At 54.4% G+C, this 14,579-nt stretch overlaps 4 protein-coding genes across 5 annotated transcripts; 2 read left to right on the top strand and 2 right to left on the bottom strand.

Annotated features, from left to right (window-relative positions):
• Positions 1–2,961: 2,961 nt before the first annotated feature.
• PV10_06450 (uncharacterized protein) lies at positions 2,962–4,602 on the bottom strand (the record flags this gene model as incomplete). Its single annotated transcript, XM_016371246.1, has 1 exon — positions 2,962–4,602. One exon carries the CDS (start codon positions 4,600–4,602, stop codon positions 2,962–2,964), a length of 1,641 nt encoding a protein of 546 aa, XP_016223539.1.
• An 861-nt stretch (positions 4,603–5,463) lies between these two features.
• Positions 5,464–7,130, top strand: PV10_06449 (uncharacterized protein; the record flags this gene model as incomplete). Its single annotated transcript, XM_016371245.1, has 1 exon — positions 5,464–7,130. The coding sequence occupies one exon, from the start codon at positions 5,464–5,466 to the stop codon at positions 7,078–7,080; it is 1,617 nt and encodes a 538-aa protein (XP_016223538.1). The 3' UTR covers positions 7,081–7,130.
• Positions 7,131–8,667: 1,537 nt separating this feature from the next.
• On the bottom strand, positions 8,668–11,855 carry PV10_06448 (uncharacterized protein). The gene is made up of 2 exons (XM_016371244.1): positions 10,794–11,855; positions 8,668–10,737 (listed from the first exon to the last, which is right to left on the bottom strand). The coding sequence occupies exons 1-2, from the start codon at positions 10,848–10,850 to the stop codon at positions 8,812–8,814; spliced, it is 1,983 nt and encodes a 660-aa protein (XP_016223537.1). The 5' UTR covers positions 10,851–11,855; the 3' UTR covers positions 8,668–8,811.
• Positions 11,856–12,181: 326 nt separating this feature from the next.
• On the top strand, positions 12,182–14,334 carry PV10_06447. Of its 2 annotated transcripts, none has more exons than XM_016371242.1 (3): positions 12,182–12,531; positions 12,595–12,784; positions 12,835–14,334. In XM_016371242.1, exons 1-3 carry the CDS (start codon positions 12,276–12,278, stop codon positions 14,288–14,290), a joined length of 1,902 nt encoding a protein of 633 aa, XP_016223535.1. In that variant the 5' UTR covers positions 12,182–12,275; the 3' UTR covers positions 14,291–14,334. The 2 variants fall into 2 exon arrangements, with proteins under 2 accessions (XP_016223535.1, XP_016223536.1); XM_016371243.1 differs by having other exon boundaries at positions 12,584–12,784.
• The last annotated feature ends 245 nt before the right edge of the window (positions 14,335–14,579 follow it).

Here is a 14,579-nt window from a genome sequence, read left to right as displayed (position 1 = left end):
AAACGTCAAAAAAAAGTTTGATATCATCGTTCCCGGCCCAAGGCCCCTGGTCTACAAGGTGCTCCGACAGCAACCATACAGAATTCACCAGAGGTTGGCATCGACCATGAACCAAGGAAGAGTTTGTCTGGCAGGAGATGCCGCCCATCTCAACTCGGTGAGTTCAGACCGGTCGAGGCGACCTCTTTCCTGCCTTCCCTTCATTAGGTCCATGATCTCCATACTGAACCCTGTTTGATAGCCCTGGGGAGGTCTCGGCTTGACCACTGGACTTTTAGATGCGGAGTCGCTCGCCGATGCGCTGGAACTCATCATTAACAAAGGGAAGCCTCTTTCCACGCTACAGATCTGGTCGGACGCTCGGAGGAAGGCGTTTTCCACCGTCACCAATCCAATCTCGACAACCAACAAGCTGCGATGTTCCGATCAAGATCCGAACACCGCGGTGGAAGACGATCCATTCATCAGAGCAATCGTAAGTCGTGACGCGGAAGAACTTGCAAAGATCGCCCATCGATTCGACAATTGGAGGACCGACATGAGCGAGCTTGTCTAGCTATGGATCTTCAGTCTTGATGAGACGATAGTTCTCGGGTGTATCAGATCTTTCTCCTCTGCAGTCTAATGATAGGCATTCAAAGGACTGCATATGACCGAAATCGAGCTGGAATAACGCAGTTACTTAGATCAACGAGGGGTACAGGACGATTGTAAATGCAGTGCCTACTCTTCCGCGGTTGATGGGTCGTACAATAGAAGAACACGGTCTTCATGGTGGAAGGTGTCTTCATCGTCTCCAGGCCACCTGCGAAAGTCGGCTTCAGAAGAAACCTGACTTAAGGAGGAGAGACTACAATAGATATCTATTTATCGAGACTGTATCATAAGCGAGCTCAGAGTAGAGCGAGGAACTGAACTCGAGTCATATCCTTCATCCAGATGCGAATCGAACATGTTTCCTGCTACTTGGGTCCGTTGTTCGAGGGCTGGCTGTGTGTCATATCACGTGACATTGGCTATGTCACGTGGGTATCGTGACTAATTAGGAAGATGCAACATGTAATCTACTCCTCCTCCTCCTCCTCCTCCTTTAGATAGAACGAGCAATTCAGACAGTCAGAACCCTTTAGCTACTACAGCTACAACTGAAGTCATTGCGACTGAACTCCGTTTCCTCCTTATCTTTGTGAGAACCTCGTCGTCTACAATTGCGATACGACCCCTTGTCTGGTACCACAGCTCTGTGGGCACCACTATGTTGTGCTCAGAGGCGGATGCGCGGCATCCAAGTGGCATGTCAGGGTAGTGATTGACACATTGGATTCTTTGACGAGTCATGAGATCTTCTTGCTCGCCTGGGCCGATACGCACAAAGGCGATGGTAGAAGTTGTGGTTCCAAAATCGACTCCGATGCTGAATTTGCGGCCGCTTTGAAGTTGTGGTTGTGCTCTGTTCTGGTTCTGTAACCTTTGTGAAGTCTCTCTAGTATCATTGAATCCACTTCCATGTGGGTGCTCTTAAGAGAACACCGCATATGATTCTTCTTGGTCTGAAGCTACGTCACACATGACTATTTTTCGCCAATGATCGGCCTCGCCGAACCTGCTGAAGCCCAACTGATCCTAAGGGAGCTGGTCGACATCGCCAAAATCCATATTGGCCATTCCTTACAGAGCAAATGAGGACAGGCCGTTCTCTACGGAAGAGATCATTGTTCAGAGACGATGGAAAGGGGAGAAGAAAGGATGCTGAACGGCTGAGGTATCATCCTTCTGTTCCTATACCGCTGATCTCAAGTCTACTCGTTAATAGCCATGAGATTCTAGTCTTTTTTGCAGCGATCCTGCAGTGTTTAGAGGCACGCTTTTTGGAACTTGCTGGAGCACCATGCCGACCGTAGTGTCTGGCGAGCCTGTGTTGTATTTCTGCGTACATATTGGTGAAATCGATTTTCAGGAGGCGTCGAGCTCGGATCTGGAACTTATCCCTGAGGGACATGCGCAGGGCTCCATAACTTTAAAGCGATTCGTGGACTTTCTGGAGCCATTTTGTCAAGTTGGCGATGACGTTACAGTCCACGATACAGATTTAGCGAATTACCCCTGACGGCTTTAAGCCTCTTAGCAAGATTGTTCATGCACATGATGACATACCGTCATATTCATGCACAATTCGGAACATATCTGGGACGGTTTCTGGCGCCATTAATTACCATCTTCTCGCTACTCACGACAGTCCTCAGAGCCATCGAGATTGTAATGGCAGTAGAAACTGCCGATGGAAAAAATAAGACCGGTGATTGGGTCACCTTCTCTGGCGCCTGCTGACTGTTCAGCATCGCTGTTCTCATTCTGATACTGTTCACAGCTGTGGCCTTGATATGACTTACCATGACTATGTTGGTGGATGATTTCAGGTTTGACAAAAGAATGAACAATCGAAAGACGAGTGGTCAACCACCTCAATTGCATTCAGCATTGAAATCAGGTGCAGTTTGATGTATGCTCAGCCGCGTAGCTGCCGGAAACGAATGTGTGCACCTCACCACTTGGGGGAGGGGGGGTCTGTATGCAACTCTGGTACACGATTTCCCAAGTTAAGACCTGGCCTTGGGGTTATTTTGGCTCCGCGTCGGCCCACCTTGCTCGTCTTTCGAGGCAGATTTGCTTGGTGAGTCTCCTTTATAGTCCAGATTTAGGAAATGCAGACCATGCTTCATAGGAATTCAGTCGAGAGGGCCCACAGGCTCTCTCCTACTTGAATTAACTATCCCTATCTACTTCCGTTCACATTCCATCAACCAATTAACATCCATCTCTGGTAGACTAAACCTCCATTTCCCCTCGACGGATAGTTCCGCCCACCATGTTTTCACACGCGCACCCCACACCCACCTTCCTCTCCACCTCCTCTGGGGACCGATTGAAGTCTGAAATTTGAACTTATAGGAGACGCTTGTTCTAGTGAGCAGTCAAGCCGTGCTTCTCGACCAAGGCCCAGAAAGATTTAGCAGAGGCCCTGCGGGTGCCCTTGCCCACCAGCACAAAGAGGAAGCACAGACCCCAGAAGAACATGCCGATGAAGCCGACTGCGATGTAGGTGTTTTGCACGCCCGAGGCGGTGATCCACGGGGTCACCGCGTAGCTGAAGCCGAAACCCATGGCGTTGCGGATGCAGATCATAGTTACCAGGCCGTCGCCCGAGATCTCGCGGTAGGAGTCGATAATATAGTTGATGGCGATAGCGCTGCCGATAGGGAATGTGCCGACGATGAAGGCTAGACCAAAGGCAATGCCCATCCAGTGGACGCCGTGGCTCGCGCCCACGCCGAATAAGATACACCCCGCTGGGTGGAGCAGGAAGGGCACCACGGCCATCCATAGGCGGTACTCAGGCTCGAAGATGCCGCCCTTACGGCGCGACATCCACACGGCGAAGCGGTTCGCCGAGATACCGGCGAAGACGCAGCCGATAGTGCAGCCGATAAAGGGGGCAATAAACATGACGCCGATCATGTTGGTAGGGAAGTTATACGGGGGTGACGCCAGCACCAGGGCGGCAGTAGCATTGACCACGTTGAACCACGATAGCACGGAGCCGACCAGGACGCCGGAGAAGGCGATGATAGGGTAGCGTAATAGGTTGAAGGGCATCCACATAGACCGGAAGAAGTGATTAGGCTGGCCCGGGCGGCGAGACCCCCACAACTTGAGCTTCTGTAGGTACGTCTTCTTGGTCACGATCTGGCCGACCTCGACGACGGCGGGCTGGGTACTAGGCGCGGCGACTTGCTTCTCGTCGACGGGGCCCTCGCTTGAGTCCTTGTCAGTAGTGCTCTCGGCCAGGTCAACGTCCATAGCCTCCTCCTGGGCCGGGGGGCGGTAGAACATGGTCTCTTCCATGAGGAAGAACATGATCAGGATACAGCCGGCGGCGATTATAGAGGCGATGAACTGGATCCACTGCCAGCCTAGGTTCTCAGCGATGAAGCCGGCGGGCACGGCGCCAAGGAAGGGGATGCCGAATAGGATCCAGCAGTACATGCCGATCCAGAAGCCGCGGTCGTGGGCGAAGAAGACGTCGGAAATACAGACCTCGATCATCGTCTCGATTGGGCCGTAGAAGAAGCCGATTAGAAAGCGGTTGGCGTACCACTCGCCCGACGAGCGCACATACGAGGTCCAGACGGAGCAGGCTAGCATACCGAGCGCGCCTATTAGTAGGGTAGGCCGGCGGCCGATAGTGAGCCCTAGGGGTTGCCAGAATAGACAACTCCAGCCAAATAGCAGATACTGGACGCCGACGCCCTGGTTAAGCGTGGCCAGCGGGATGCCCGTCTCGCTCTCAATATCCAGCAGTGCCGCCGACAGCAAGGTGGTCATGATGTCGGCCGAGAAGACGGCGATGAGGCCGACGATGACCGACAGCAGCTTCCGCCGGCGGCTCCAGTTGAGCGGGTCGTCGTACTCTGCCGTGGGCTGGGGTAGCAACACAATCTCCTTATCGCCGCCCTCCTGATGCTTGACGCGGAGGGTGCCCGCCAAATCCACCAAGTGGACGGTGCCGGGCACAACCTCGGTGTGTAGGTGGTGCGTTGCCATGGTGGTGAGGACACTGGGAGCGTAAGACTAATAATTCGGGATGAAGAGAACTAAGACCAGGACCAAAGCAATGTAACAGGCGAGGGATGGTCGATGGGAACTTCAACTATCAAGTCTCTGGAGAAGACGCGGTCTCTGCTTTATAGTGAAGCTCGCATTCTTCCGTCAGTTCACTCGTGCGAGCCTACCAGCCGTTGATATCAGATAGTGAGGAGCTGCTTGTCGATGTGGATGGATGGATGCCTTTCGGTCTTGTCTCGACATTGCTGGACCGTCGCTCGACCCATCCGATGGCTCGATCCATGATGCGAGATCAGCAGCCTGCCAACTCTGGTCGGACCTCTATCTCTGCTATCAGGCCCGCCGTGCCTCGGAATTAGCTTCGTTTAGATAACTGCGTAGCGTAAGCGAGGGTCAACCAAGCCTCTGCTGGGCCGTGGGTTAGTATAATAGATCAGTCGACGGATCGGCTGGTCTTCCCGCCCTATATGTCGCATTTAAGTTTGGCCGCTAGCTTAACCGAAAGTTTATCCTCGACTCCACTTGTCGCACCGTCGGTCTTCCTACCCGCCTAGCAGCCCTGGCACGCCTAAGTAGTCAGGGCCATATCTTTCCGAAATGCGCGTGGTGACATATACAGGAACCTTGATAAGGAACCCCTCAGGGTAGACCCATTACGGAGCACAGACGCGCACACGCTTGAACGTTCGATCCGGGCATTGGTCCCGCTATCATCCTGCGAACCGACATGGGGAAACGGGATGAACCAGGGTTATAAGACGGGCGCGGTGGCCGGTGGTTGCTCTACTCGCCACGCGCACGCTCCCCTCAACAAGAACGCGACGCAAGTTTAGCAACACCATGGCAACTATCTACGTCAACGGCAACGTCTACACGGTCGACGCGGCCCTGCCAAAGGCGGGCGGGTTCGTGGTCGAGGCCGACGGTAACTTTGGCGCCGTCGGCTCGACAGGCGAGCTGCTGGAGCTAGCTAAGCAGACGGGGGCCACGCTGGTTGACTTGAAGGGCCAGTTCGTGATGCCGGGGATGCACGACGCCCACTGTCATTTGCTGGTCGCCTCGCAGGAGAAGCTCTTCGAGGCCAAGCTGGGCCTCGAGTCTGGTCCCGAGGAGACCGTCAGTAAACTGCGGTCGTACGCCTCGTCCTGCCAGCATCTCGAGACAGTGGGCAACTGGCTGATCGGCAACTTCTACCACTGGCGTAACTTCAAGAATAAGAAGCCGGACCGCCAGTTCCTCGACGACGCGTTTGGCGACCAGCCCGTGGTGATCCGCGAGTACACCACCCATAATATCTTTGCGAACACGGCCGCGCTCAAGGCGGCCGGGTACGAGGAGAACCCCGAGGACCCGTGGGACGGGTACTATGTCCGACGGGAGGACGGCACCATCACGGGCGAGCTGATCGAGGGCGCGGCCAAGCGCATGTGGTCGTCAATCCCCAAGGGCACGCCCGAGTCGCACGTCGAGGCCCTGACGTACGGGGTCAAGATGGCCAACCGCTTCGGCTTCACCGCGGTGCAGGAGGCCTCGGCCAACGCCGTATACCTGGAGGCGGCCAAGAAGGTGGACGAGCTAGGCCTCATGACCATCAACCTCGACGCCCACGTTGTCTTCTGGGGCGCCGCCTTCAGCCAGGAGCTGCCGGAGACGCTGATCAATAGCATTAACCGGGCGTACCGCTACCAGACCAAACACTTCAACCCTATGTTCATCAAGTTCTGGCTCGACGGCGTGCCGTGGGAGCCCCATCTCACCCACTGCCCGCTCGACGACGCCGGCAAGCCAGAGTATAAGAAGATCCTCGTGCCCCCAGCCATCTTTGCCGATGCCATTGAGCGATTCGACAAGGAAGGCCGCACGTGCAAGGTACACGTGTGCGGCCAAGGGTCCGCGCGGTTCGCCCTCGACTGCTTCGAGGAGATGCGGGCGCGGCGACCAGACGGGCCCCGGCACGAGCTAGCACATAATATGGATGTCCACGCCGACGACTTTGCCCGGTATAAGAAGCTCAATGTGACGGCGGAGATGAGCCCGGCCATCTGGCACGAGGCTGACTACCAGCCTGAGCATAACCCGATGTCGGTCTACCCGTTCACGGGCCTGAGAGACGCGGGGGCCCTGCTCACCATCGGCAGCGACTGGGTCTTTGCCCCTGAGACCCCTAACATCTTCCCCGGCCTGCAGGCCCTGCTCGAGGGCCGCAAGGGCTGGGAGATGACTAAGGAAGAGATCCTACGCATCATGACGATGGACGGCGCCAAAGCCACTGGCCGCGAGACCCGCGAAGGCAGCATCACCCCTGGCAAGCAGGCCAACTTCATCATCCTCGACCGCGACCTGGAAAAGGCCGAGGACATCAGCACCACCATCGTGCTCAAGACCTTCTTCGAGGGCAAAGAGGTCTACGACTATGCCAGCGACGAGCTCAAGCACTTCCAGGGCCGACCAGGCTAGTCAACCAAGCCTTTTTTCCATAGTCATATTTATATATCCGTAGGAAATGCCAATCAATGAATGAATCGTCCCTTTTGTCCATAGAGAGCGTATGCCCTCCCACCCCCACCCCCTCACCACCACTCATCCATACGGAGTAGATTAAGCCTATGACATGTGGGTCCTGCGGCATTCCGCGCGCCGCCAAGGTGCTATCAAGACACCCGAGCCTATCTTCACGTTGGTTGGCTCCTGACTAGGGGAGATGGCACTGTAGACAGGATATGCACTTGAGAGGAGGGGGGGGGTGACCCATGGTTCCTTCATCCGTCCTGTTGGTACCTGTGCGCGTTCATGCATGGACGCCTGATGAGGGGATGACGGCGGCGGCACCATGGGCATGGGAGATAGGGTCGACTTCTTGGTCATTCACACCGTGGTCCTTACGTTGAATAGGGAAAAAGTAGGCATCCCACGGTCGACATAGGACTGGCCGGGCAAAGGCTGGTTGAAACCTTCAAGAGGAGGGGCAAAAGATACTTGTCGACGGCGTCTGGAGAGTGACCGGAAGGAGTGGGAGGGTGGAGACTCACGAATCATGACTATTGGAGCAGTGACTACTGTACGAAACATGTCTTGACTCTAGTAGCTTGATGATAGTATTCCGTATACTCCGCACACTATTTGAGAGTAAACGAGTAAAAAGCGGGCCTGTCAGCATGATTGAAGCGATAAGCCATAGGTATACACGTTTCAGTAGCTGTAGATAGTCTTCTTGAAGCAGCGAGATAAATGGGATACCCTAGTCAAGTTCGATTTCTACTCATTGACTCTCAAATGGAGTATGGAGTATTCAGGGGGTGTAGGGAGGGTCAGCCGGTGGTCGTGGCCCCTCGGCCCACTAAATTCTCTATCCATCCAATGGTCGGTATGCGGGCCTTGACTAACGGAATATTATTCCACGGATGCTCGATACGAGGCTGATACGAGGCCCCTCGGCCATCACGGCGGTGCAGACACGCCGCAAGTCTGTTTCAGAGTCTATAGCATTTACAGTTCAATGTGCCGCCGACGGTATCTCTTGAGGGGAGGAGGACGAGGCGGCGCTTGAGACAACATGGCCTTTTGCTGGCCCCAAGTGACATGTGATAAGCACCCGCTCTTCTCTCCCGTCTCTGAATAAAGGGTATCTCCACAAGGGCCCTCGGATTGGCAGACTAGGTCCAGACTATGATAGGTGAGAAGACAGATCTTCACCCCATCCTCGAAGGCGAATGCGGCCTGTATGAACCGGACAAGGTCCCATGCTAAACCCCCGGACGAATCAAGGCAACACCCTCAAAAAGACCATTGCCTTATCTATGCGAGCTTTGCTCGGCTCTGCCCCGATAAGATGAACATATACACCTTAGCGCCAAGGAGCTCGGATTTGCGGATTGATTTTAAGCCTTACGCCCAACGGCCATTTGATTAGCGGGCTTAGTGTTGACTTGGATATTCCCCCTTATTGGTCCACATTGTCCTTTGTAAGGTTTGGAGCCTTCCCTGTCCGAGGCTCTATCCCAGCACCATGCTGGATTACGATTCTTCGAGGACTCATAGATAAAGGCCCGCTGGTTGAGCATGGAGCAGGAGCGAGCAGTGGGCACCCATGTGGAGGGGCGTATCGGATTATAGGTAATGCTGCTACTTCCGAGTCCTCGACCCCCCGGATGAGCGAGTCGGGCTCTAGCCATTCTACAGTAACAATAGTCAACCCATAGTGGTCTCCCAACCCTTCTCAATCATGACATCCATCCAGTAGACATTGGCCAATCCTACATCGAGCTGGCTCCACGTATGGTTGACGATCTCCATCATTTGTCGGATGGGCTTGGCTGGCAGTACATGCTCAAAGGTGGACAGCCGGCGCGTGATAAACTTGCGCGCCTCAAACACCCGGATGGCCGATATCATCTCGTCAGGCTTGTCCCCGTGTCCACCGCTGCTGCTGGTTGGGGTCGCGACCGGTGAACACGATACGGCGCGGAGTTCTCCCGCCGCGGCCACCAGCAGAAACGGTTGGACGCAGCGGGTGCGGGATTCAGTAGGGATTGTCCTTAGCAGGTCCACGATCTCCAGGGCGATGCTAGTAAAGTTCTTATGGATAAACTCCTCCGACATGTTCCACGCCGACCCAGGCTCGCCCTCGTCTTGCTCTAGGTCCTCTTTATGCCCAGCCAGGAGGTCGGGGAACACCCGGTATAGCTGTAGGAGGCCTGCCAGCCGGTATGCCTCAGCGATGGTTAGTAGGTGCTGCACCGGCGTCTGCGCGTCCCCTGGAGAGATGACGGTTTCCTCGGTCGGTAGTGTGAGATTCCATAGACGGTCCGCCAACGCCTGGGCGGTCTCCACGGCCTTGCGGCCATTATTAATATCAGCCAGCGACGTAAAATACGGCCGGTTGCGGATGCGATGGCGTTCCCGCCTCACCAGACGCCCGACCTCGAACACCAGGGTCTGTACTTCTCGCCCGACCCCCGTCCAGGGATGAGGGAAGTTAGGCTCCGGGGGGTCGCTGCCCTCCGTGCGGCTGGGCGGCGCGGGGCCATGCACCGGGTCCGTCGACGGCGGTGCCGAAGTCGACACGTCGCTCACGTACGAGAGCAGCATTTCCCAATAGATCATGGCCTCCTGGAAGAACTGTAGGTTACGCGTGTTGCCGTGCTCGAGAATCGAGGCGTTCTTGCCCGACTTGATCTCTGTCAGGATGGTGTGGGCGTGTTTGAACTCCTCCTGGCCCAGGTCCCCGGCCCGATGCCAGCTGGCGGACAAGCCTAGCATGATCAGGGTCAGCAAGGTGCCCGTATCGATCTTGGAGTCTCGGATGTCAGCTTCGACACAGGCCGCCGCCCGATCACGCATTAGGGCGCCGGTGGCGTGCAGCTTAGGGAACACGTCCGACAGGCAGGCCGCTGCCATACTCTGGACCACGTAGAAGACCGGAGTGGACGACTGCCAGAGTTTCGACACCGTGGTCCGAAAGGGGTTCAACTGGCTGTCGTAGCATGAAAAGAGCCCAGCGACCTCCTTGAAGTAGAATTCGGCCAGCATGGAGCTATAGTTGTTGGTGATTCTGGTGCAGACTTGGGGCGTGTTATGGACGTTTCGCTGCTGGCCGTCGTTCTCCTTTCGCGACGTGTTAGACACGCCTTCGAGGGTTGTGTCAACCCGGCTTCCCGGTTGGTATGTCACTAAGCTCTGCTCGGGGTTGCTGGTGGCGAGCTCGGGACTGTAATGGGCGATGGAGTCGCTGCAGGTCGTAGGGAGGGGCTCACTCAGGAGGTGCGGATAGCTCGTGGCCGGCCATGAATTCGACGAGTCTTGTTGAAGTGGCGACAGGGTCATGAAAGCAAACAGAGCACGATCCGCGCTGGTTATCATGTCGCTGGCGTTGTAGTCCTCGAGAGAGGGCGAGGGCGACCGTGGGGACATCTTTCCAAAGCCTGCGTTCGACCACGGCCCCGAGCCCGTGGCGTCAGAAAAGCTCGTCGAAGCCTCGGTTAACCCTCTGCCCACCAGGTTGAAATCGTCGTAAGTGAGAATCTCACTGTTGACGCTGTTTGCCCCATAGCCCGGGCAGACGAAGTTCCTCTTTTCGCACCGCATGCAGCCTGGACGGGTCTCGTCACATTTGAGCTGAGGGCGGTAGATCAGCAGAAGAGCCAGCGAGATCGGGGGAAGGGTGTCCCTACTTTCCTCTCTTTGCACCTCGCACACCCCGTACGTGTCCGTCTGATGCCGCCTCTCATGGTCGCGGAGTCCGAAGGTCTGGTGGAAAGACGTCTAAGGTGGTGGTGAAGACAAGGTAGTCAGAGAAGAAGTTCACGACCGAAGCTAGCAGGGTGCCTGAAGTCTTTGGTCCGTCCAAACCGCGGAGCCATAGACGATGAAGGGGGTGTGGAGAGAGTGGAGAGGCGGCCACCTGTCACTCCAGAGTAGAGTTCCAGCCCCATTCTGGTTACGCCGAAGCACCGTCCCAGTTGTCGAGGACAAGATCAGAGAGCCCATCGCACCTCGTCCGGCATTGCTTGGCTCCATCCAAGACGTATAAAGAGACAAGTCTGGTCGAGTCATCCCCGTATGAGAGGGCATTAGGAGACGGCATGGCGCCGTCCGGAGAGAGCCACTCGAGTGTCAATAGCGTGCTCGCTAGAGACGGGAGATTCTGAGCGGCCTGATCGGAGCGAGATGTGTGCTATTCAGCCTGACTCGAGGGGTGTCTTCGCCTTGTGCACGTGAACAGACAAGGTTGTACCAAGGTTTGGATATCAGAGCGGTGGAGCGGTCCGTGGATTTCTACCTACCTTAGATGGGTAGTTGGCCGATGGAGACTGTCATGAGGTGTGCGATAAGGTCCGCTGCACGTGATTACCTCGCCATTCGTTCCTCCTTGTGCGATGTGGCAGACCCAGGACGCGTCCTCAGTACAAAGCCAGTACTGAAAGAAAACTTAGGGACCGAGTCGATCTGATGACTCTCCAAGGCTATAGTCCATTGAAGTGCCACCAGGCAAGTAGATCGGCCATCCATGCGAGGATCTGACGAAGGAACCTCAGTCTGGCGCCGTGCTTGAGTCAAATTGGAGAATCCGCGAAGCCAGATACGGGAGTATGGACACTTGAAGCGCGTCTCAGGCGGTCTCAGGCAGTCCACTTGCTGAGTCCTCTGGCTGAAGCAACCAGCCAACAGCACCATCGAACTCGTCGGGAACCCAAGTCACTCGAGAAAGCATGATATACTGAACCTTGATGATGAGTAGCGCTAACGACACAATTGTCAATGCCCGAGATAAGGTCGCCGCAAGAAACGCCGAGCTCGACGTGACCTCACGTGATGCTAAGCTTCTTGTATATAGCGTAGCTCTGCGCTAGTGTACACTGAAGATAGCAAAGTTTCTCTTTGGTCCACTCTCCACTCACTAAGATACGTGCATACGGAGTACCACGGATAGCCTTGAGTTTCACCGTTGTCTATATACTACGGAGCACATCTGCTTCAAATGTCGCCAAGTCTTGCGGGGGATCATACTTCCTCCAAAATCAACCTCGAGAGTTGGAGAATTGGAAAATCCAAGGACTCGTCAATTTGAGTGTAGACACAGCATTAAAAAGTCTCACACACAACCTGACCCTTACCAACCAGGCATTCACACGGAGACTCCCAGTCTTTGGCCCATGAACCACCGTTGTATCCTCCAAACTTGCCTGAAACCCCCCGTTCTACAGCGTCAACATACAAGATGGACCAAGAAAGGCCGTCTGTCGCCAGCTCTTCTCTTCCCCAAACCACCCCAACCGAGACCTCTGACCAGGGAGGAAGTGGACCTCACTCTCAGAAGTCAGATACAAAACCGTTTCAAAAAGGAAACAACCGAAACGGTCGAGGGGATCGTCCAGGCAAGAAGCGTGATATGGGGAGGAAAGAATGGGCGTAAGTCACCTTGACTATCCGCTTAAAGGCCGGGCAGGACTGACCCGCTAAGTAAGACCAAAGTAGACAAGAGGCAGCGCAATGACATGGAACAAGCGTCTAAGAGGCAGAGAGTCGACAAGGGCGAGACTGAACTACCCATCTATGCGACAAAGTTTAGCGACGATGTCCTGGCCAGCGAAGAACGCCGACCGAAGAAGAAAGTTGCTGTCATGATCGGATACGCCGGGACAGGATATCGTGGCATGCAATTGTAAGACACCCAACACCATCTGCTTTGGTCTCGTCCTAACCCTGACGCAGCACTCACGACCACAAAACCATCGAAGGCGACCTGTTCAAAGCATTTGTTGAGGCTGGTGCCATTTCCAAGAACAATGCCGACGACCCTAAGAAATCTTCCTTCGTCCGATGTGCCCGAACTGATAAAGGCGTTCACGCTGCCGGCAACGTCATCTCCCTCAAGCTCATCGTCGAAGACGAAGACGTGGTCAAGAAGATCAACGACGCTTTAGTTCCTCAAATTCGAGTCTGGGGTTATGAGAGAACCAACAATAGCTTCAGTGCATACCAAACCGTTGATTCTCGAATCTACGAATATCTTATCCCCACGCATAGCTTCTTACCTCCTCATCCCAGCAGTTTCCTCGGCAAAAGACTCGAGGAGTGGGCAGAAAAGAAGAACGATCTAGAGGCATACCGAGAAAGACAGGCAGAGGTGCAAGGATATTGGGAGAAGGTCGATCAGGAGATTATCAAGCCGATCCTAGACGAGTATGACGAGGATATCAGAGGCATCTTAAAAAAGGCCCTGTATTTGAAGGGCGAAGAAACAGACCAAGGCAAACCCAATGGAGTCGATGAAAATGAAGCCGAAGATGTCGTTGCCAAGGCGAACAAAGACCTGGGTCAAGAATCCTCTCAACCTCAATCGCATGCCGGTCCATCAAATGCTGAATCCGACACGAGCAAAGACCCCGAATCCCACGCGCGATCTCTTCTCATCAGCGAAGCCAGCAAACGACTCCGGCAGGCGTATATCACCGCCAAACGAGCATACCGCATCCCGGAGCAACGACTAAACCGAATCCAAGAAACCCTCAACCTCTTCCTCGGAACACGCAACTTCCACAATTTCACCATCCAGAAATCAGCACGAGATCCCTCTGCCAAACGAGTAATCAAATCCTTCAACCTCAACAAAACCCCCATTCTCATCAACGGCACCGAATGGGTCAGCATGAAAGTCCACGGGCAATCATTCATGATGCACCAGATCCGCAAAATGGTCGGCATGGTCGCATTGATCGTACGATGCGGATGTGATCCGAAACGCCTTACTGAAAGTCTTGGTCACGACACCCTATCGATTCCTAAAGCACCTAGTCTGGGTCTTCTTCTCGAACGACCCGTCTTTGATAGCTACAATAAACGTGCGCAGAACGAACTGAATCGTGATCCTATTGGATTCGACAAATACAAGGATGAAATGGACAAGTTCAAACAGGAACAGATCTACGAGCGCATGTACCGTGACGAGGAGAAGGAGAATGTGTTTGGGAATTTCTTCAATCATGTGGACAATTTCCCATGTGAAACATTCTTGTTTGTCACCAGTGGTGGGATCGAGGCGACGAAAATTCCCATTAAACCTGGCTCGGGGCAGCATGATCCGAAGGATGATTTGGCCAGAGTGGAAATTGATGGTGAAGACAGTGATGGTGATGAGACAAAGGATACGCATGGTGATGAAGGGTAGAGATATCTTTCCTTGTCCTTTTAGCCGGAATATACAGAAATGAGGACTTTTGCTTTGTTTCATCTCTGGATCTCTTGATCGTTGGTAGGCATGCCGCGTGACCCGGCCAAAACCGCCCACTTAGATATGTACATATGTGTGTATATGTAGGTATGTGTACACCGCATACTCCGTAGGATGTTAAAATATAGCCACAGTTCGATGGATTACATTGCTACGGCCACGTGGCGTATCTCTCGCAACTTCATCAATCGTAGATAACGCGTCTCACCTGACACCATCACATTCT

This window comes from Exophiala mesophila (genome assembly GCF_000836275.1).
Source record: "Exophiala mesophila strain CBS 40295 unplaced genomic scaffold supercont1.4, whole genome shotgun sequence".
In the NCBI taxonomy this organism is placed as follows: Eukaryota; Fungi; Ascomycota; class Eurotiomycetes; order Chaetothyriales; family Herpotrichiellaceae; genus Exophiala; species Exophiala mesophila.
The sequence above is the reverse complement of the archived record's forward strand: the minus strand, read 5'-3'. Positions and strand labels throughout refer to the sequence as shown.